Below are 22,428 nucleotides of genomic sequence, written 5' to 3' on the forward strand. Positions count from 1 at the left end.
ACTGGTGGGGACCGGCTGGTTTGCCCTGAAGGGTGTTCCGGATCAGGGTGGGGGTCCCACTGGGGTGCCTGGCCAGCCTGGGTGAGGGGCTGATGGGTGTTTGAAGGCTGATCACACCCCCTTCAGGGTGGGGGTCCCCATTGAGGTGCCTGGCCAGCCTAGGTGAGGGGCTAATGGTTGTTTGCAGCTGGTCACACCCCTTTCAGGGTGGGAGTCCCCATTGGGGTGCCTGGCCAGTCTGGGTGAGGGGCTGAGGGCCATTTTCAGGCTGGCCAAGCCCCCCCAATGACAGAAGCTCCCAGCCTCTCCTTTTTTTCTTTTTTCTCTTTTATTCTGGGATTTATTTACCTGCTATAATTGAAACTTTGTTGCCTTCAGTGGAACTCAGAGCCAACCAGGGCGAGGCGGGAAGCTTGGCTTCCTCCATCACTGGAGCAACCAAGCCTCCTGCTAGCTCCAGCTCCGTGGCTGCCGGCCACCATCTTGGTTGGGTTAATTTGTATATAGTCACTCTGATTGGCTGGTGGGCGTGGCTTAAGGCATAGCAAAGGTACGGTCAATTTGCATGTTTGTCTTTTATTAGATTAGATGTTGCTGTGTCTACCATGTGATATATGATACATGTACTATTAGCTAAAACATGGACCGTGTTTAAAACTATTGGGTTGCATGTGGTCTGTGCACTTATGAACTGAGAATGATTGAAAATATTTATAGTGATTTTCAGGTGGTATATCATATGTGTGGTTTTATTTTCATATATTTTTTTCAAATTTCTGTAAAAAGGTTATTCTTAAGATGAGGAAAAAGTAAATTTTTAAAAGCATGTTGTCCACTTAGAATTAACCAAAATTTTGAATTCACTAATGTGCTTCATTCACCTCTAAGACACGGTCAGTCTGCCCATGGCCCACCCAGTCCCTGACAGTTACTCCCCAGCAGCCCCAGACACTTGGCTCCCTCCCTCTCCTTGAACTGTGTGGCTTACAGAGTCAAAATCAGCTGTGTCTGTTTCTTTACAAGTGAAAGCCAGTTGTTCTTATCAGTCTAATTATTTAAGTTACCATTATGTAAAATCTAATGAGGTAATTATGAAAATAAAGTGTTGTTATCTTTGAATATTTTATAAAGAAATGATTAAAATGCTATTAAGTTAGGTGATGGTAAGACAACTGTGAAATATTATGATAAAAATTTAAAATGCTTATACTTTTAGATTGCTTTACGAGTGATAAGTCCTTAATGAAACTCAAACTGGAAATGTAAATGATGTGTTATGGGTGTGGTGTATGCAAGAAAGAAGATAAAGACCTTGTATCAGAAGACAACTCTCAAAAAGCTGGTGAATAAACAATAAATTTATAGGTTTATATTACTATAAAGTATTCAAGGTATGTGTTCATCACTGTTTAATGAGTCCTCACATTCACTGTTTTTCAATTATGTAACCAACTATAGATTTTCCTCAAATTAGATAAGAGAATTCCTATCATACTATTTATTCAGATGCCAATATGTTAAATAATTATTCTGTGGCTCCATCTATCTTACACTTGAACCTCAAGCCCTTCCTTTCTTTTCAAATCCTTTAACTATCAACAAAGTTTAGATACACCCTGAACTATAATGATCTAAAGAAAACAGGCTGAGCAAAATTATCTCAGAAGTACCCATTAACTATTGGCTTTTAATCCTGACCATTCTTCTAATTACTACAATTTTTAGGAAATTCATTTCTTGGTCAAATCAGTCCATTCACTCAACTTTGTTGGCTCCTATAGAGCAAAGGATTATCACTATAGTTTATATTTTTGAATATTTAAATAAAAAGCATCTTACTTTGACTAAATTAAAGTGTTACTATTTTTCAGAATAGTTTGTAAGGAGAGAAATAGACCGATATAATTATTTTAAGTGCTTATTTAAAAAAAAAATGATTTCAGAGAGAGGAAGGGAGAGGGAGAGAGGAATAGAAACATCAAGGATGACAGAGAATCACTGATTGGCTGCCTCCTGCACACCCCCAATTGGGGATCTAGCCTGCGACCTGGGCATGTGCCCAGATCTGGAATTGAACCGTGACCTCCTGGTTCGTGGGTCAATGCTCAACCACTGAGCCACAAGGCCAGGCTTATGTGCTTATTACTTCAACAAATATTTGCTATCTGTTATGTGAAAGACAGTGCAGTGTACTTGTACGTACATTAAAAAAGAAAAAAAAAGACCTTATATAAGAAAACCTGATATGCCTATTGTCCTCACTTTGGGGAAGTTTTCTTTTGATGATTTTAAATAAGAAGTATGAAATAGACTATGTAAAAAGTGAAGTGAAAGCCAATAGTATAGCTAAAATAATTCTCTGATAAAGGCATGTTTCCATGAATAATATGAAGACAAATGCATTAAATTTAAAACAGTGGGCAAGAAAAATAAGAAAATAAAAATAACAAGGGAAGCTCTCAGGATTTAGATTAAAGGTTATTGTTGTGTTAATCTGAAAATTCATCATAGTTTTCTACTAAAACCTGTACGCCGAATCAATGCCTGGCATTTTCTCACTGCCTTCAGCAATGCATTGCCAATGAGGGCATTTGCTCTTGAGCCTTCCCCACAGGAGAGCTACAGCCTTCGGGGTGAATAATTTTCTAAAGCAGCAGACCTGCCATTGCTGATCTGTCAGGGTGAGTCACACAGGCATTCTGTTCCCTAAGGACAACAAGAAAACAAATAAACATCAAACACAATGCAAACAATTTCATCAAAGGCATTTGACAAATTAGTAGGTGCCCTAAGGAATCAAAAGCAAGGGCAGAAACAAATAGCACTTCATTCATTATAATCTCTTGATTTCAATATTCCAAACGTAAATTAAACCATCTTTTATGTCTTCTGATATTTAATTACACAAATACACGGGCTTGAGACCTGGCCAACATTACAGGCTTCCGTACACTGCTACTACGCATTGTTCACTCTTTCTACAAATGTTTATCAAGCTTCTACTGCTCCAAGGCACAGTGCTGGGCACTGGAAGAATGTCATGGTGAACAGAAGGCAACAAGGACTCTCCCTCACCAAGCCCTGAGTTTACTGGGTGGGGATGGCGAAGCAGGCATAGTAATTAAATCTTCACACAAGCAAATATGAAGCTGCAGTAAATGCAAATTTGATGGCGAGCTATACGATTCATAGAATCTATGATTTTATCTCATCCAGAAGGTCAAAGATGGCCTGTGTAAGAAGTTCAGAGGGATTCTTAGAAGTTAATCACTCAAAAAGGGAGGAAGGGATACTCCAGGCAGAGGACACATCCACCTTCTGAAGCATGGAGACAAGAGAGGGTCTGATTCGTTGAGACTGGAAGGAGGTCATTGGCTAATGCAGAGCGTGCCAAGGTGCTATGGCATGCCATGGGTTTGAAAGAGAGACGAAGGAGCCAGAGCACAAAGGACCTCACAGCTATGATACATGGTTTTGCCTCTATCTTGAGAGATATATAAAGTCAAAGGAGTGTATGACTTGTGTGTGTACATGTTTCTGCGTGTGTGTGTGTGTGTGTGTGTGTATTCACGCATTGGTGTGTCTGCTGGCATTGAGGGTGTCATGCTACTTGAGTGACATGGCTTGATCCAGTTTTCTTTCATACTCTTATACTTTACTTAATCATTTCTTGGAAGGCAGCTATGCTCACCACTATACCACCAATGCCGCACTACTTAATCATTTCTTAATTTTACCAACAAACAACTGTCCTTGTTAACAGTTTCTCCATATGGAAGGAGTAATTGGAGTTGAATATAAAGTAGTTTATATCTAGATTGTGGAAAGCACAAATATAGCATCATTTATGAAGATATCAATCACAAGTTTTGCACATCATTTGTAACATAATGTAACTGAATGGCTTTTTTAAATGTATGGTCTTTATTCCAAAATACAGGTATGGCAAAAGTAGGTTTACAGTTGTTTGGATGGAAACTACTACAACAATTAAGAAACAATACAAGAATAAACACCGTGTTTCATGCACTCACAACTGTAGACCTACTTCTGCCCTACCCTGTAGTACAATTTGCTTTTCACACGAAGAGGATCAAGAGAAAGCTTGTTCTGACTAAAACCAATTAAATACTTGAACAATCACCCTTTGCATACACACCGTTGTACCTGAGCAAAATAATGAATAAAATATTATATACCCACCAGTATTGGTTACATTAAAAGTGAATAGTCTTCCTATTTTAGAGAATTTAAGATAGAGTACATGTACAAGAGGTTGGGAATATAAAAGATCTGAATATACTCTAAGCATAGCACACTGAACAACAATATACAAATTAACACATTTTTATAATAATAATAATAATAACTTCCTGACATGGGTGACTTCAGCAATAAAGAGAACCCAGCTCATAGGATATTCTCTTTTCAAATCAATTTAGTAACAGTCATATACCTATAGAATTATGGACACTATTACACATGTTGCAGAACTCCAGTTTTTCATGGACTTCGTGCCTGTTATGTGACAGGTGCTTTCAACGTTTCCAGATTGAATCTTTGTGAGCTGGTTGCTTGCAGGCGGGTCCTCACAGAGCTTGCATCCCGGGCATGCTGAGGCCTGAGCGCGGATCACAGAACCTCACTGCGTCCCACCTCCGCGTAAACACGCAGGAAGGTGCTAATTCTGTTTTGCACTAGTCATTTGCACCTGGTGAGGAGGCAGGCACGTAGCCAGGGTCTCCGGAACAGCCCGCCTGGAACCAAGAGTTGACTATTTTTTCAAAAAAATTGAAAACGGCAAAGGAAGCTTCCCCCACCTGGAGGAGCCCTCACTCCATTCAGGCAGTACCGGCCCAGCGGCATCATCCCCCTGGATGCGGGGGGACGTGAGGAGCCACCCCCGTCTCTGGGAATCAATCCCCTGCTTCATGGAACTGTTGTCCGTTTTTCCCATCTCCACAAGGTTCCTCACCCTTTGCCACTGGAACCTGACATCATTCTGCTGATCACATGCCCATCCTCTTGTGAGGTGGAAATGACCGCTCCCACTCTAGAAATGAAGACCCTGCGGTTCTGACATCACAGTGACTCATCACATGAACAAGCAATTGAGTCGAGGCCCTGAGCAACACTACGGAATCCTTTGCGGACGGAACTGTTAGAAAAGGGCAGGGAGGCTGGTGGTGAGTACATTGTCACGTGAGCAGGGTGAAGAGGAAAAGAAACCCGTTCCATACATGTGCATCTATGACCCGGAGTGGAGATATCTAGGAAGATATCATACATATCATATAGAGATTAGTGTCTTTATAGCTGCATGTATAGACATAGGTGCATATACATGAAGTATATGCTTTTGTTTTTTTTCCTAATCAATACCATCTGTATGGATAAGTTTGACTTCTTTCAAATGACTTTTCCATCTCAACTCTATAGCTGAGACTCAGTAGGATGTAAGCATTGCGCTGTGACCGCTACTTAGGGGTAGAGCCAGGGCCCCCTGTGTCCTCACTGTCCTGCTTTTCTGCCTAGGACCCAGATCGCTTCCCTTTCTGAAGATTTCATTTGAAGAAAAGCTAGATGTCGATTTTCCAATTATGTGCCATTTGGTTTCCATTTTCCTCATTTTTTTGAAAATATACAGGGTGCCCCCAAAATATATATACACACTTTAACAGCTGATAGCTCAATTGTGAAAGTGAAATGTATTTTAATAAACACTGCCTTTATAATTATTCAAAGTGTACATTTTGGGGACACCCTATACATACCCCCTGCACTATTTTATGAACATTAGGAACCTATTGAAATATGTCTTTTCCACATGGTAATCTATGTGTGCAGATGTTTTTTATTTCTGAGAAGAAATTTTATGTGAACTATTGAGTTCATCCTGTTACACTTCAGTGTCACCCAGGTTTTTATGTTCAGTCCTCTGCTGAAACTACATGTCCGTTGACTTGCTAAAAGCAAGAACATAATGCTCCCACTTGGGGCGTTAATGACAGTGACTGGGGTGATAAGATGAGTACCTCAAAGCCTCTAGAACAGTGGTTCTCAACCTTCTGGCCCTTTAAATACAGTTCCTCCTGTTGTGACCCAACCATAAAATTATTTTCGTTGCTACTTTATAACTGCAATGTTGCTACTGTTATGAATCATAATGTAAATATCTGCTATGCAGGATGGTCTTAGGCGGCCCCTGTGAAAGGGTTGTTCGACCGCCAAAAGGGTCGCGACCCACAGGTTGAGAACTGCTGCTCTAGAATGTATAACACATAAAATTAACTCAGAAGGACTGGAGCCTAGATGTTATAAATATAGTTACTGCAGAGATCTGGTCTTAAGGCCTGGGAGTGTGCAATCCTCACTCTCATTGTTAACTAAAACAAATGTTTCCCAGCTATTGATAACACTCTAAGTAAAGAAGTGAGGCTCATGACAATCATAGTGCAAATTAAAACAGAACAAAAGGGATGCAGGAAGATTCTAAGTGTTGAGTTCCCAAAATATGTCCCTAAAATCCTTCCTTAAAGAGAGCAGAGGCAGTTCAAAGCTTCAGCCCTCCAAAGTTATTTCAGAATGCGTAAAGGATACGTGAAGGGGAAAATCCAGAGGCCAAAGTGAAAATCTACTTTATTTATTTTATTTTTGTGTGTGTGTTATTTTAAATATATTTTTATTGATTTCAGAGAGGAAGGGAGAGGGAGAGAGAGATAGAAACATCAATGATGAGAGAGAATCAAGGATAGGCTGCCTCCTGCAAGTTCCCCACTGGGGATCAAGCCCACAACCTGGGCATGTGCCCTTGACTGGAATCGAACCCAGGACCCTTCAGTTTGCAGGCCAATGCTCTATCCACTGAGCCAAACTGGCTAGGGCTAAAATCTGCTTTATTTTCAGGCTTGTGGCCTCCTCCACTTTCTAGAACCTTACCCAGGAGTAAAACTGTCCTAACCCAGCAGCCCTAATTACCCAGGGAATCTAGTCAGAAGGCACTCACCCAGTCCGTCTAGTCTGAGTCCAGCACATTCAAGATTGTGGGCTGGGCCCTAGCTGGTTTGGCTCAGTGGATAGAGCGTCGGCCTGCGGACTGAAGGGTCCCAGGTTCGATTCTGGTCAAGGGCACATGCCTGGGTTGTGGGCTCGATCCCCAGTAGGAGGCGTGCAGGAGGCAGCCAATCAATGATTCTCTCTCATTATTGATGTTTCTCTCTCTCTCTCCCTCTCCCTTTCTGAAATAAATAAAAATATATTAAAAATAAAAGATTGTGGGCTGGGAGTGCACATGGGTGAGCTGAATGGAAAGCCCTCCCTTTTTCAGTCTGAGTTGACACTGCAACTTTAGACTTCCTCTGAAACTACCCAGGATCTCTGAGAACCGCCCCACAGTTGGGAAAGGTCCTGCCGCCCCCAGCTGCGTTAGGCCTCATTGTATTTCTCAAGGTCTCCAAATAATGGCATTGCCATGATGCTGCTGAACTTGTGGGGTGTGTCTTCTGAGCGGCTTGGCTTCTCACGCCGAATTTTGTCCGGGAGGGTTAGGTGAGGAGCTCCCTCGCCTGCCTCGCAGAAGGTCATGCCAGGGTGGGCTCATTAACTGCCTCCCGCAGCCAATCTGTCTCATGTGAAGTTTGCATGTTAGTCTGGCTAGATCTTTCCTGTACTGATAGCCCTTCATTTGGAAACCCAGCTTTCATGTATAAATAAATGTATAATTAAAACATCAGCCATAGAGTGCATGTATAAACAAAATGTATAACTTCCTCACTGGCTACAGCTTTTCTTCAGAAAAACAAATATTATTTCATATGAGGTTTTGGAATTAATAGAAATCTGTTCAGTTGTGATTTATGTGCACTTCCAATCTGAAATTGTTACAGAGGAAATTGTGGCAGTTAATCAACATGCAAATTACATGTTTATGTATGAGTTAAAATAAATTTTGACAGAAGTATGCATGCCAAATATTAAAATTTAAAGCTTTAGCCTTGTAATGAAAGTGACTCAAACCACAGAAAGATCTGCCTTACCTGTAGATATATTGAAGGTCAAGAGAGTTTTAATTAATAATTGCCAGATAATTTTTCACTTGTTGATAACAAGTGCTATAAAATAAAACATTCAAAATGCAGGAAGTCAGAAAACACTCATACTCAAAACCTCACCTGCCACCTCCATCACAACACATTGTTATAATATCCATTCCAATAAATATAATTTTTAGATATGTGTTCAGGATTAAAATGGGTACATTTAAATGACCATTCTAAGATAGAATTTCTGTTCATAAATATTTAAAAATGGACTCCTGTTTCTGAATCTCAATCATGAAAGTTCAACTTTTGTTAGAAACTTTACAAGATTATGAATAAAAGAAAGGAGTTGTGTCCTGGCCAGGTAGCTCCGTTGGTTAGAGCGTAGTCCCAATATGTCAAGGTTGCAGGTTCAATCCCCAGTCAGGTTACATATAGGAATCAACAAATGAATGCATAAGTAAGTGGAGGAAAGAGACTTTTAATTAATGTTATTCTTTCTCTTTCTCTCTCTCTAAAATCAATAAAATTTTAAAAAGCAGTTTCTATGAAAAGGTATGAGATTGAAAGCAAAACACACAAAAAATAAAGTAATTTTCATTTGGAAGATCCTCAAGTTAATATGATTAAACACAAGTTAAATGTTAGCTACTGTTCTGTACTCTAATTGCATTACATTCATTATTCTCTTTAAATGTTGGGAATTGAAAGAAGTTGAACCAAACTGAGGCCAAAGGAATGAAATAACTTGATCAGATCACACTGCCAAGAAGTAGTAGAGCTATCTTTTCAATCAAGGCCTGGTCCCAGACTCCTTGCACTGATCAACTACACTGTACATCTCAGACTAAAAACAATACTTTCTCCCACAATTCCTTGTCATTTCCTGGGTACACTGCCGGTTAATGAATTTGGTGTGGAACTAAAGGTGGAGTTACAAGGTCCAGGATAGCACCCGTAATGCCAAGAAACAGTTCGAGAAGGAAATAGACTAGCTTTTGGCGTGAGGGACAACAGGATGTCAAAAGAGGGTAACTGTGAAGAAGATAAGCAGATCTGGGCCGGCTCTGGGCAGAGACTAATTTAACAAATAAGAGGGCTTCAGTGAGACAGCCAGGCATAGAGAATGGAAAAGGTGTTAGAAAGGCAGAATGACAAATTTAAAATGTATATTAAAGAAATTTAATTATAAATTGGAGACAAAAATGAACCAGGAATTCAGAGCCAAGACTCAAACTATAAGAGAAAGTGGAAACAGTTACAGAGACAAAAGAAGGGCCCTTGGAGCTTAGGAGAGAGATACCTGCCTTGAGAGACCAAAGAGGGAGAAGTCTGAGCATGCTCCAGTGGGGTTGGGGGGGTGAGAGAGAGAGAGAGAAACTCACTCTGGGGCAAGAAGAGGGTGGGGAAACACACAGGCCTGTTCCATAGAGGGAGCTTTTATCTGAGGTCTCAGGGGCGGATCTCAATAGAATATTCACCAGCTTTCCCCTTGTACCTCCTCAGGGTCCTGGTCTTCACTGGTTGGTCAGTGGCAGGCGGCGGGGGGTGGGGGTGGGGGAGGGGGGTCATTACTCCTTGCAGCTGGTCCTGATGTCAGGCATGACTCATTCTGATTTTGCTGCTTCTGTGGGCCTGGAGCTGAAACACAGCCGAAGTCTAGATGGCACCTCCAGAGGTTAGTGCCTCAGGGAGTGGTCATGCAAGGGCTTGTAGCTTTGCCCATTGCTAGGCACCAGGGCCTCTCCGCCCTTGTGACTCTCTGCATCTGGCCCATGGTTCCTGCTCTGCTTAGGCCTGTCTAGCTGCCTACAACATATTTACTATCCCACTTGGGATAGGCATTTTTTAATATTTTACTCCATTTAGTTTTCATATTAACCACTCCAAGAACAAATACTTTAGAATATATTTTTTCCCCTCATTGTTACAGCTGCAGGTACCAAACATTCCGAAGAACCCTGGGCTGGTAGAATTTAAAGAGTCAATGTTTGAGCCTACACCCTTTGGTTCCAAATGCTGCCATATGTTTAAGTACAAGGAGGGAGGGAGTTAATAAAAATAGATGTTTTAGGTGATTTTTAGTACATTTTCTGCATATAATTTCTCGTTGTTTTACCATCTTAACCATTTATAACTTTATCGTTTAATAGTGTTAAGTACATTTACATTGTCCAACCAATTTCCAGAATTCTTTTCACCTTACAAAACTGAAACTCTACCTATTAAACAACTTTCCCATTCTCCCCTTCCCCAACTGCATTTTACCTTCTGAACATGAGAGTTATTAGTTTAATCTACTCTTTTGTTCTCTTTTTTATTGAATCTATTGGTTAATAAAATTATGTAGGTTTCAGTTATAAATTCTATACTACATCAGTTGTATGTTGTATTGTGTGTTCACCACCGCAAGTCAAGTCTCCTTCCACCACCACTTTCCCGCCTTTACCCTCTTCTACCTCCCTCCTCCTCCCCCTCTGATAAGCACCATACAATTGTCTGTGTCTGTGAGTCTTGGATGTTTGGGTGTGGTTTTATTTGTGTGTGTGTGTGTGTGTGTGTGTGTGTGTTTTGCTTAATCCCTTCACCTTTTTCACCCAGCCTTGCAACGTCCTTTCTGCTCTGACAGCTTGTAACAAGTGTACATATTTATGGAAAGAAGTGAAAAAAAAAAGACATTTCTAAAATGTCCTACATTTTGTATATTCCTTTTAAGAAGAAGATACTAGTATCTGTATTTTTCTTGTGAATTGAATTGTATTTTTATAAGTTCAAAATGACCTTTTTTGTCTCAGTTCACTCCACCTTTAAAGGAAGGTCTATTCTTGAAATGGGGCCTATCAGGCAAGGATTTAGAGCCCTCTTGGGTCCTCTGGGTGCAGACGAAGAGGAAAGGGGTGAATTTAGAGGTGCATACTATTTCTTTGACAGTAGTATTTTCTTTGTTTTGATTGGCAGGGAAAATTGACTAAGATAGGGCACTATTTTTGTGCGCATGATAAACCAGGACGTGTTGAATCTAGAGGATGTGTCATACTTCCTGTGGTTTTAGCACCAAATCAGGTCCCTGGGCTCCCCAAACGGTGAGCATCAGGGGTGTCTGTGAGAACTTCTCAACACGGTGGAAGGTGACATATAGGGACACAGGAGACTGGCTCACAGCGAATGTCTCATGACTTGCCTTATGATGTCCTGCTGGTCCCAATAAACTCCAGCATTTCTGGAAGATTCTCCACCTTCCACACAGCCTTGGCTTTACATAAATGCAGTAGGTGCCCTGGGGACATTTGATTACATTTTAAAAGAATACCTCTCTAAGTTGCAACATGAAAATATGCAAAAGTAGTGTGCTCTTTTTATTAATTTCCCCCTTATCCCAGAGAGGAGGAACATGTTGTGAAGATTATCCTAATGCTATGATGTAATGAGACTACTTTTCTCAAGCTGTTTAAGAAAAACGCTTTTATTCTGCTAGGGCAATGGTTCTCAACCTTCCTAATGCTGAGACCCTTTAATACAGTTCCTCATGTTGTGGTGACCCCCAACCATAAAATTATTTTCGTTGCTACTTCATAACTGTAATTTTGCTACTGTTATGAGTCGTCATGTAAATATCTGATATGCAGGATGTATTTTCATTGTTACAAATTGAACATAATTAAAGCATAGTGATTAATCACAAAAACAATATGTAATTATATATTTGTTTTCCGATGGTCTTAGGTGACCCCTGTGAAAGGGTCGTTTGACCCCCAAAGGGGTCGCAACCCACAGGTTGAGAACCGCTGTGCTAGGGTTTCTCCTCATCTAAGCAGAGTAAACTGAGTAACGTGACAAAAATGTGTTTATGCTTTAGTTTGAATATGAGTTGTTACACGATCCTCACAGGATTTGGAAAAGTGTAGACAAGGTTCAAAAATCGAAAGCTGTTAGCATTCAGACGGGCTCTGCCTGTATCTGGCATGGGTATGATTTTGAGGGAAGGGACTGTCTTGTTTTTGCTGCATTCCCAGTTTGCAGTGCTCTGAAAACGTGCTTGTTGAAAAAATGTATGGACACACGTACTGAATGGGACCAGAGTGCGTGAAGGCTCGAACTGGATCTCAAGTGTGCTGACTCTCAGCCAGGGAGAGGTGGGCCAAGCCACCTCATCTTCTAGACCCGCCTCCACTTCCAAACTTCTTCGTGGAGGCTGGTGCCCTTGCACTGAGTCTGTGGGAGGTGATCCCTGGAGTCGGGCAATGTGGCCTCTTACTCTTGTACTTGGAAGGTCTGGACAGTCCTCTATCTTCAGTACAACACCACTTAAGATTTTATACGAACTTTAAATATTTATAACAACATAAAGTATTGCCTTTCTTCCAGACTTGTTTGCATTGTGTGAAGGCCTAAGGCCTTGAACCAAACAAGGGAAGCTCTTCCAAGTTCAATCTCTTATGAGGTGTTCTTTTGGCAGAGAGGAATTTCTGGTAAAGAGCCAGATTAAGGCAAGTCTGAAGTGGATATTAACTTTTCAAAAAGCATTGATCTATTAAGAGCGGATCCGGGGGAATCCTGTTATGGATTGTAGTTTAACCTCCTCTGCCATGTTCCTTCAGGTGTGCTCTGGTTCTGAAAGATCTGTTTTATCACTGTCTTAGGATAACCAAGTGTTGTGTCATAAAGACAAGAAGACATAGAAGCCAGGTTTAGGTAAATTTTAAGTACCTCATCTGTGTAATTTCTATAAGAACCAAATCTTATTTTCTGAGTCATTTAGATTATGATATGTATCACATTCCCTTTTGGTGATCTTACAGTAGAACGTAATTTTGCACTTTCAATATTGGAAATTCAATGATTTCGAGTAGGTGTCAGTTACAGTCTGTGGAACCATAAAATAAGCATTAAAGTAGCTCACCAAATATTCTGGCATAAAAAATGCATTTTGATTTGCATTTAGATTTAACTAAAACCACAGGGACTGAACACTAGTGTTGTATTACGTCCTTATTCTGTTTAAATCTCTAGTATAACAAGAAGAGACAGGTACATGGAGCCATATAGCTCATTCCAAAATTAGATGCTACCAAATATTAAGAAATTTTCTTGATGACTTTAAAAAACAACTAATAAATAGACAGGGAATGACTTATTAAATATAACCACTCTTGAGTGATAACAGCATTGGGAAATCCACCGATTTATTTGTATTTTAGTTTTACATGACTCAAATGAAGAAACTGAAGAGACTTTTACAGACTACATTACAAAAAACGTTCCCCATAATATTTACTTGACTTTTTCTTCTTTTCCATCATTGCTTTAGGGTTGTTTTCAACCAGACAGAATATTTTCTCTCTCAGGGCTCACACACTGTGCTGTTTTCAGACTCCTCGCCTTGTCACTTGGTCAAGCTATTCCCTATTTCAAAACCAGTATCAGCTCTACTGATACATGGTTGCTGTATATCCTGAGTTTGTTTGTCTTTCTGTATTTTTCACAAGAATGAAATAGAGAAAATGGGATTTTAAATAATAAAACCATGTAAGATAACCCTCTTAGGAGAGGATTCTTTGGTCAATTGATCCAATGATTTTATTCCATTCCATTCCCACTTTTGCAATCTCTTCAGTAGATGGAACCTGCAATGACCTGGAGTGCGTGGTTGTTTCCCTTGTCTCCACTGACCAGGGCTTGCTTGGACACTAAACAGAAGGATGAATTTCAAATCTTCTTTTAAAGAAGAGCAATAAAAATTAGTTTTTGTTGGGAAGAGATTAACCAGAGGACTTATATGCATACTAGTAGCCCAGTGCACAAAATTCGTGCACATTGAAAGGGAATTAATTGCCCTAACCTGTTTGGCTCAGTGGATAGAGCATCGGACTGTGGACTCAAGGGTCCCAGGTTCGATTCCGGTCAAGGGCATGTACGGTGGTTGCGGGCACATGCCCAGTGGGGAGTGTGCAGGAGGCAGCCGATCGATGTTTCTCTCTCATCCATGTTTCTAATTCTCTATCCCTCTCCCTTCCTCTCTATAAAAAATCAATAAAATATATTTTTTTAAAAAGGGAATTAATATTGTTATTTGCCCTTTCTCTATAATAGAAGTGTGAGAGATGAAAGGAAATTAGTAAAATGTATATGAAAATAATATATAAATTTATTAATAAATAAACAGTAACAAGGGGGGGGGAGAAAGGACACTTATGTAATACCCTTTGTAATACTTTTAGCGAAAAATTAAAAAAAAAATAAAATAAAATATTGGGATAAAAAAAACAAAACAGTAACAAATATAACAACAGAGGCATGATATAAAAACAACAGTGATGCAAACAATGACTGATAAAGTGATTTAACTTATTCTAATATCTCCCTGTACACCACATTTATGAGTGAAAACACTTTCAGAGTGCTTGACTAATTTCCCTTGTGATGAAGTATTTAGAACTTTAACTGTAACGTCACATGCTCTTCAATCTCGAGAGAAAGCAACATATAATTGACCATGTGGGAAAACGGGTTCAGGTAGGAATATGCCTACTTTGTCTAGAGTTTGTCCTTGTGATTTATTAATAGTCATCACAAATGCTGGCATCACAGGAAACTGTCGTCGAATCAATTTAAATGGGAGGCCAGTGTCAGATGGGGACAAATTAATTCTTGGAATCAGAACAACCTCTCCCTCTGCAGTTCCTGTTAATACTTCAGCTTCGATAATGTTAGGTTGTAATCTTTGGATAATAAATCTGGTACCATTACAAAGACCCCATTTACTATCGAGATTTCTCAATAGCATGATGATTGCACCCACTTTCAATTTTAATTTATGACACGGCATTCCCAAAGGAGTAATATTATTAAGAAATTCATGGGAAAATTTTCCTTTTCAGCATCATCTGTGGAATCAATGGAATCATCACTCAAATATGTGTGAAAATCTCCATCGAGTATATCCAAATTTTTTTCATTTAATTTTTGAACATGCTCATTTTTTGGACAAAGAATTGCACGTTTAGATATATTTTTAATATTATCTATAGCTGTGGTTCTCAACCTTGGCTGCACATTAGAATCACCTGGGAATCTTTTTAAAATCCTGATTTCTGGACCTCATCCTCCGGAAATTCTGTTTCTTTGTTACTAATGTTGTGGTCCCACCCTATAACAAAGAAACAATTTCTGGAGGATGAGGCACAGGAATCAGGATTTTAAAAAGATTCCCAGGTGATTCTAATGTGCAGCCAAGGTTGAGAACCACTGATCTATAGATATAGTATTTCCAAAGGTAGCTTCAATAATATATCCATTACAAATCATTTCACTTCCACGCTCTGCTCCCAGGGTGGGTTCCTGCCTGAAACCTCCCCCTGAGGGCAGGTTCCTGCCTGAAACCTCGCCCTCCAGGAAACAGCTGGGGGAGGGCACAGCCATTTCCAAGACGACCCCTGCAGGACTGACTTCCTTCTGGTTGGTCGTGCTTCTGGCTGTGATGTTACACCCAGGGTTTTTATATAAGTAAATATGCATAACCCATGGACACAGACAATAGTGTAGTAGGCCTGGGGGAGGCTATGAGGTGAAGGAAGTCAATGGAGGAAGAAAGGGGGACATCTGTAACACTTTCAACAATAAAGACAAAATTTTTAAAAATGATTATTTTGGCATCAAAAATATAATGATATCTAATCCTTTATGAAGGTTTCCTATGTGCCACATTCTATGTGTTTTATATATCTGATTTCATTTAATACACCTTGCATCCCCCTCATGGTTTTCTGAGGGGCGCACTATGAATATTTTCAAATTTCAAGAGGCTAACCAATTTGCCTAAAATCAAACTAGTTTGGAGTGCAGACGGGTTGAATGCATGCAGTATTTATTATTATGATGATGATTAATTATTGCTGCAAAAAAGCTTTATTGTTTCCATTTGGTCCAATGCATGGGAGAGCACTTCAGGGTGGTTAAAAGGATGTCTAGTAGTTTCAGGGAGAGGCTCAGGCAGAAGTCAGACAGGGGATGCAGAGGGGCCCCACAGAGGACTCTGGGCTCCATGGATCCAGTTATGTTTGAGGGTGAACCTTTCAAAGAGACACTCAGCCCCAGCCTGGGGGCTGGGCAGCCTGCAGAGGGTAGCCAGGTGGTTTCCCATCTTCTCTGTGAGTTTCACCTCCTCATCCAGGAAATGGTTCCTCAGGAAGTCAGAGAGATGGGGGTCTGTATGAGACCCAAAAGGGCCAGGTTCGGGTTCTTCTCCATGAGCATGGGGGCTTCCATGGCATTCTGAGTTTTACCCGCCTCACCTTGGGAAGAGGGCATGGTTACCACACTGGCTTTGCATCTTCAAGAGCCGCTCTGTACCCTCTTGCTTCTCCTTGGCCAACTTGCGGAAGAAGTGGCCCATGCCCTCCAGAGCCATGTTGTCCAGGTTGAAATAAAGCCCAGAGAGGTAGGTGTAGGAGGCCCTCAGATGCAGGCTGACCAGATTGTACTTCATTAAGGCTCCTAATAACTCTTGCATATGCAGAGATATTTGAAATGCTTTGATCATTAATAAAATCCAAACAGAAAAGTACCTCAAAGAAGAGCCGAAGGTGGAGAGCCAACTGAGAATCCCTGCTTCCTTTCTTCCACTGGCAGGGCTTGCCTCCCACCTTCTGCATCAAATTGCTGCATTTTAAAGTGACTGTTATCAATCACAAAAATCATTGCTTAGTGGGTTAATGTAAAAATTCACCTTGTTACTCCTAATAATGCGATAAGTAAAAGGTTTGCCTTTTTGAAAAACATGATCTAACTTTTGTTATTGAATAACAGCAATGTGAACTGTTGCATTTTCATGCATAAATTTTGTTCAAAACCTGTGGCATCCCAGAGGTTAGGAATATTAAGTTGTTTTTAAGTCTTTTCTTTATTTAGCTCCTGTCTTCTTGCCCCATTTTTTTAAGGTTGAGTCTTTTGTTGTAAATCACATCAAATCCCTCTTGGAGAGACAATGAATAAGTGAATACAAATGTATAAGCAGACTTTTAAATTCCAATTTCATATTCTGTGTTCTTTATCGTAATCTCCATTTAAGTTTTGGTCATTGTACAGAAATATTTGTCAATTATTCCAAAATTTAAGAACAAGTTCATCATTCTAGAGCCTTATCTAATTGGGAATAAAGACATAGCATTTCCTATCCAATAAAATAACATCATAGTGATGCCTATCTAATGCAAGCTACATTTTCATCTGACTCCACAAGTTGGATTTTTAAAAGTGTGTTACCTTTCCTATTAACTGTTACAGAAGCTTGGGACAGAAAGTGGGACAGAAAGTCATTTAAGAGGTCATTAAACTAGGCAAGAGATTTTAAATTCTAGGAAGACTTTGCCCTCCAATGGAGGACAGAAATCTGCTGAAGAATAGAGTTATATGTAATGACAAGTTGGCTTTTATGTGGGAGTTCACATTTCAAAGGGAAAAATCATTCTAAATGTGTAGAAAAAAAGAAGGTATATACTTGAACTTTAAGATTAGATATGAAAAGGTACTTGTTCAGAACTACAATATTTGATGGAATATTTTACGAAGAGATGATAAATAGGTTTTCAGTGAAAACATGCTCCAAATCTTCAAAATATTGTGAACAAATAGCTGAAATAAAAGAAACTTTTCACACAGTTAAAAAATGTCTTTCTTTGGCAGTTGATGACTAGATTGTCAAGTAAAATACAATATAATACCCTGCAAAGTAAACTCAAAACAGAGAATAAAAGTAAGTCACACGCACGTGTGTACGTGCGCCCACGCGCGCACACACACACACACACACACACACACACACACACACACACCAATGTGACTTTGTGGCCTAGATTCTAAGGGGAAAAAATAGAAATTAAGATGTTGCTATTGTCTAAAAATAGCAGAGGAGTTTCTGAACTGTCCATGTTTCACCAACTGGCACATCTGAGGGAGGGCTCCCATATGCATCGATGCATTATCCTTGTCATGTAATTGATGCCTAGCACTTCTCAACCCATCAAATGCAGTCCTGAATGGAAGGGACATTCATCTCCATGTAAGAGGATCATCACTTTGAAACTGCAAGTGATCTCAAATTTCCTAACAGCTCAAATGACAATATTGCACAGTGCTACTGATTCATTTCCCGACTGCCAAAAGCAGACAGAATCTCACATACCAGAGCACACTGGGGAGTTCCGATACCATTTCCAAGTAGCAAAGGGAAGAGATCACTGTGCCCAGATTTTACTGGCTGACTAGGTCTCCATTTTCTGGGGTGTAGGAGGCTTCAACAGAATTTCAGAGAGAAGGTGGGGAGTGATTAACCAGGGAACATATGCATATAATCATAGCTTGTGGATACAGACAATAGAGTGGTGAAGGCTTGGTAGCCATTTTGACAGGTGTGAGGTGACACGTCATTGTCATTTTAATTTTCATCTCTGGGATGATTAATGCCTTTGAGCATTTTTTATGTCTCTTGGCCATCTGTATGTCCACTTTGGACAACTGTCTATTTAGGTTCTTTGCCCATTTTTTTTATTGGATTGTCTTCCTTTTGTTAAGTTATATGAGTTCCTTATATATTTTATATAATTTTTTTTTTTTTTTTACAATGGAAAACAGTCTGGAAAACTATATACCAAACTGTGAAAAGTAGTTTCCTCTGGGGTACTAGTTAGAACAGCAATTAATTCAACTTTACATATTTTATGTTGTTTTAAATTCTTATATTACTTTTATGAAAAATATTCTGGATGGAAGGAAAACTTGATGAAATGCATGGTCAAATTCAAACCACTGAAATAACTAGAAGAATATAGCTTTCCCCCCAGAAAAAAGGAAAGCTTCCAGAAAGTGCAGAGAATTGGCTGGATTGAGAATCACTAGCTTCACAAACTCATGCTTTGACTTTGGAAACAGATGACGTGAGATTTTGACCCACTCCTGTGATCTGCAAGTAGCTAGAGCACAGGATCTACCCTGAGTCACAAAGACACTGCTTTCTCAGGTGGACAGGGATGTATTCAGCTTCCTCACTTCCATCCACACCAGTTTTTCTATATTCACTTAGAAACAACCCTGATGTAGAGCATGAGACCAGGGGTGAAAAAAAAAAACAACGGGAATGATGCATTGCATCTGGGCATGTGCAGCTCCTCAACTAAAGCAGTGTGATGGAAGGGGGGGGGCGGGGGGGGGGACGCAGGAAGAGCCTGCAAGCAGTGCATATTTCATGATCATATCGAGATAAGAAGCATCGACTACCTCAGATCTTCTAAGACAGGCATGCTCTTCCCCATAAGAACAATCCAGGAGTGTCCAAAACAATAGATGCTGCAGAGACTGAAACTGAGTTTAAGGCTGTACACGCACTGCTTCCTTCACTTCATGTCATTTTAAAACTGACAGGAAGACTTTGCCAGTATTCACAGGGACAATGCTCAAATCCGGGCACGATGAACTACCATCTAGTTGTTGCTCCAGGAACAGAATTCTCCTATTACTCCGGGTTCTTGACTAGCATACGGCACACAGTACCACTGGGTAAGTACTAGTGTCGATGGAACTCTTGCTCAAAACTGAAGTTAAAAAATAATACTAAGGATGACAATGTAGGGTGTCCAGGAAAAAGAAAACAAAAGAGAAATAGCCCGTCATCATGAAGCGTCACAGTTTCCCCTCCTCACTTCAGAGAAGCACAGGTTGACACTGTAAGCCTGGGGCTCCGCTGCCCCTACTCCTCTAGACCCGGTGCTTCCCGAAGGCAGAGAAAATGTCTCTCTCCCTTTGCAGCCCAAGCCTACCAGCAACACTGAAACTTATCTGTTCAAATTTATGTTCTGAACCAAGAGTTTAAATCCCCCAAACAGCAGCATCGGTCTCTTTCCATTGTCTCAAACAAGCTGATACTTCAGTGGGAGGGGAGATGGGTAGTTAGGTCTGGAGATGTGCTAACATGCTCAGAAACTAGAATTTAGTTATGAGCAGAGGAAATCAGATATTCAATTATTTTTTGCAATAAAATGTTACAAGCCTTTTGGTGAGTGTAAGGAAACACATCACTGACTCTTCTCACTTCCAATGTTTCAGATGTTTAAGGTAGGACGCATTTGCAGAAAACCCCATGTTGGCTTTTGCTCCAGAATCCTCAAGTAGTGAACAGTGCAACCTCTGGAGAGTACTGACTAGCATTTAATAATTGTATGAACTTAGACAAGTTGGTTCATCAATCGAGCCTCCATTTCTTTATCAGGAAAATGGGTTGTTGTGAAACTCCAATACATGTTAAGTGCTTTGCACAGTACGTGGTATGTAGACAGTCCTAAATATGTTATACTGATATACCTGCTTTGATTCTTTGCTTCAAATCATGCCTGAGTTCAAATAGGGCAAACAAACAAAAGAGCTGAATTATGTGCATTTATTCACGATTGAACTAGAAAAATCTGTATCTGTCTTTAGCAAATAATATACATAAATGTACACATATATACAGATATATAGAGTAGTTTCATAAAACTGAATACTCATGATTTTATTTTTTCAGTTGTTTTAACATTATTTAATGAGGTGAGCAGTCTGTATTCCTCCCCTCCCCCGCCCGTTCTGTGTTTTAAAGATATCCCAATTGTTGGAATTTATCACATCTAAGAATTCCTGACAGTAATGATTGTGCTCATTATTCTTAGTAGCATACATGCATACATTGGCAGTTCACATAATACATGGTTAGTTTCAAGTTTAAAGAAGTGATAGGTAAACACAGTAAAAAAAAAAGTACACCACATTCCCAGCACCCAGATACACTTTCTTAAGTCAGGATGAAATAGAATGACTTCTAATATCATATAGAGAAATAAGCAATCAACGCATATCATTCTGGTCTAAAAAATGGATTTATCCTAAATTGGTCAATATCAGCCCCCAAAGAAAGCAATTCTACCACTTCCACTTAAAGTAAACCCCTCTTTAAAGTACACTGTGGCTCATTTGAAGAAGCATTTTTTTGAGGGGTATTGGTTTAAGCAGATCCCTTTGTACAAAACTAAAGCAAAGCAAAACCACTATCCACTACAAGCATCCTTGAACTCAGTCAAAGCTCAGACTTAAGGCCAGGGTCTCTTCTAAACCCATAACCATGCTAAACGCAACACTGCTGATCTAAAGACCTAGGCAAGAAAAGCAGCTCAACCAGGGATGGGGGATGGCAGAGAAATCAGTGGCAAAACCAACGGGAAAGTGACTTTAATGCAGGAACAAAATAGCTTCTCTGAAAGGTCTACGAAGAGTAAGCAAAAGTCTTTATTTATTCATTGTCTCTCTTTCTTTTATAACCCGAGCAGCCATCATACTGGATATTTCTGAGTAACAGGAACATTTTCAACTTACAACAAGGTGTTAAGATAACACAATGCCTATTTTTTTAAATTAAATAGTGGTTACAATGAAAGATAAACTACTGAGCTAAAGCATTTACATGTTGATAGCAATCTCATAGAAAATAATGTTTTTAAAATTACAATATTTTACATATGCTAAGTTGAATGTCAATATTAGATAACATCATCTGCAACTGTGGTGTCAAAAATCTGATAGCAAATTTGCTGCTCCGTTCCACTTGTGACATTATACGATTTGATGAAGCATTCCAACCATGGATATGTGTCTACAAACCCAAAAGAAAATGTTACTTACCCATTAAAATTAAACAAATAACTCTGGCATATCTAAGCATAATGCTTAGCTAGAAAAATTAACATACTTAATCTGAAGATAGAAAAGTAAATAAATATACTCATCAAATGTAATGTTATCTACTCTTCCAAATTACACATTGGATTCATGTTATTATTTTACAGTGATTCTGACTAATTTGAACTTTTTTCTAACAACAGGAAAAAGTAATGTGGGATCTTCAGAATGTTTGATAGTGAATGTTATAAACTACCTCATTCTGAATTTTTATTCCTTTTTTTTCCTGCTAATTTCGTACTAATCTCCAGTTTTATTTATTTATTTATTTATTTGTTTATTTACTCTCTTGGTTGACTGCAAAGAAAAGAAACGAATCAACCCTGAATTTCTCGAATCAGCTGAACACCTTACATTTATCAAGGTAAAACTATAGGTACCAAGCACCGAGTCACGGCAAAGCTGGCAGCCATCGATGCCATTTCCAAGCTTTGGTTATGACCACAGTAAGTGTATTTATAACATCTAGAAAAGATTCTGATGGTTCCTTCAAATTTGAATTTGAAAGACATTTAATCTAGTCCTCAATTTGGCAAGTGTCAAGAAGGACAGGAACTATAAATAGGTAAAATATCATTGAAAAGCAATTTTGAAGTTATGTATCAAAAGTCTACCTGACCTGTGCTTTTTG

The 22,428-nt window shown here is 39.5% G+C and overlaps 1 protein-coding gene across 6 annotated transcripts in view; it reads right to left on the reverse strand.

The window, feature by feature from the left end:
* Positions 1-20,468: 20,468 nt before the first annotated feature.
* POT1 (protection of telomeres 1) overlaps positions 20,469-22,428 on the reverse strand; it is a 72,573-nt gene continuing 70,613 nt past the window's right edge. For 5 of the 6 annotated variants that reach the window (XM_070423835.1, XM_070423839.1, XM_070423837.1 and 2 more), the window contains one exon: positions 20,469-21,711. In XM_070423835.1, the coding sequence (XP_070279936.1) occupies positions 21,599-21,711 (113 nt within the window). In that variant the 3' untranslated portion in view covers positions 20,469-21,598. The remainder of the gene's footprint in view (positions 21,712-22,428) is intronic. The other variant, XR_011472641.1, reaches the window with a different exon arrangement.

This window comes from Myotis yumanensis, unplaced genomic scaffold (genome assembly GCF_028538775.1).
Source record: "Myotis yumanensis isolate MYYU_CA2020_CCGP unplaced genomic scaffold, mMyoYum1.0.hap1 SCAF_9, whole genome shotgun sequence".
In the NCBI taxonomy this organism is placed as follows: Eukaryota; Metazoa; Chordata; class Mammalia; order Chiroptera; family Vespertilionidae; genus Myotis; species Myotis yumanensis.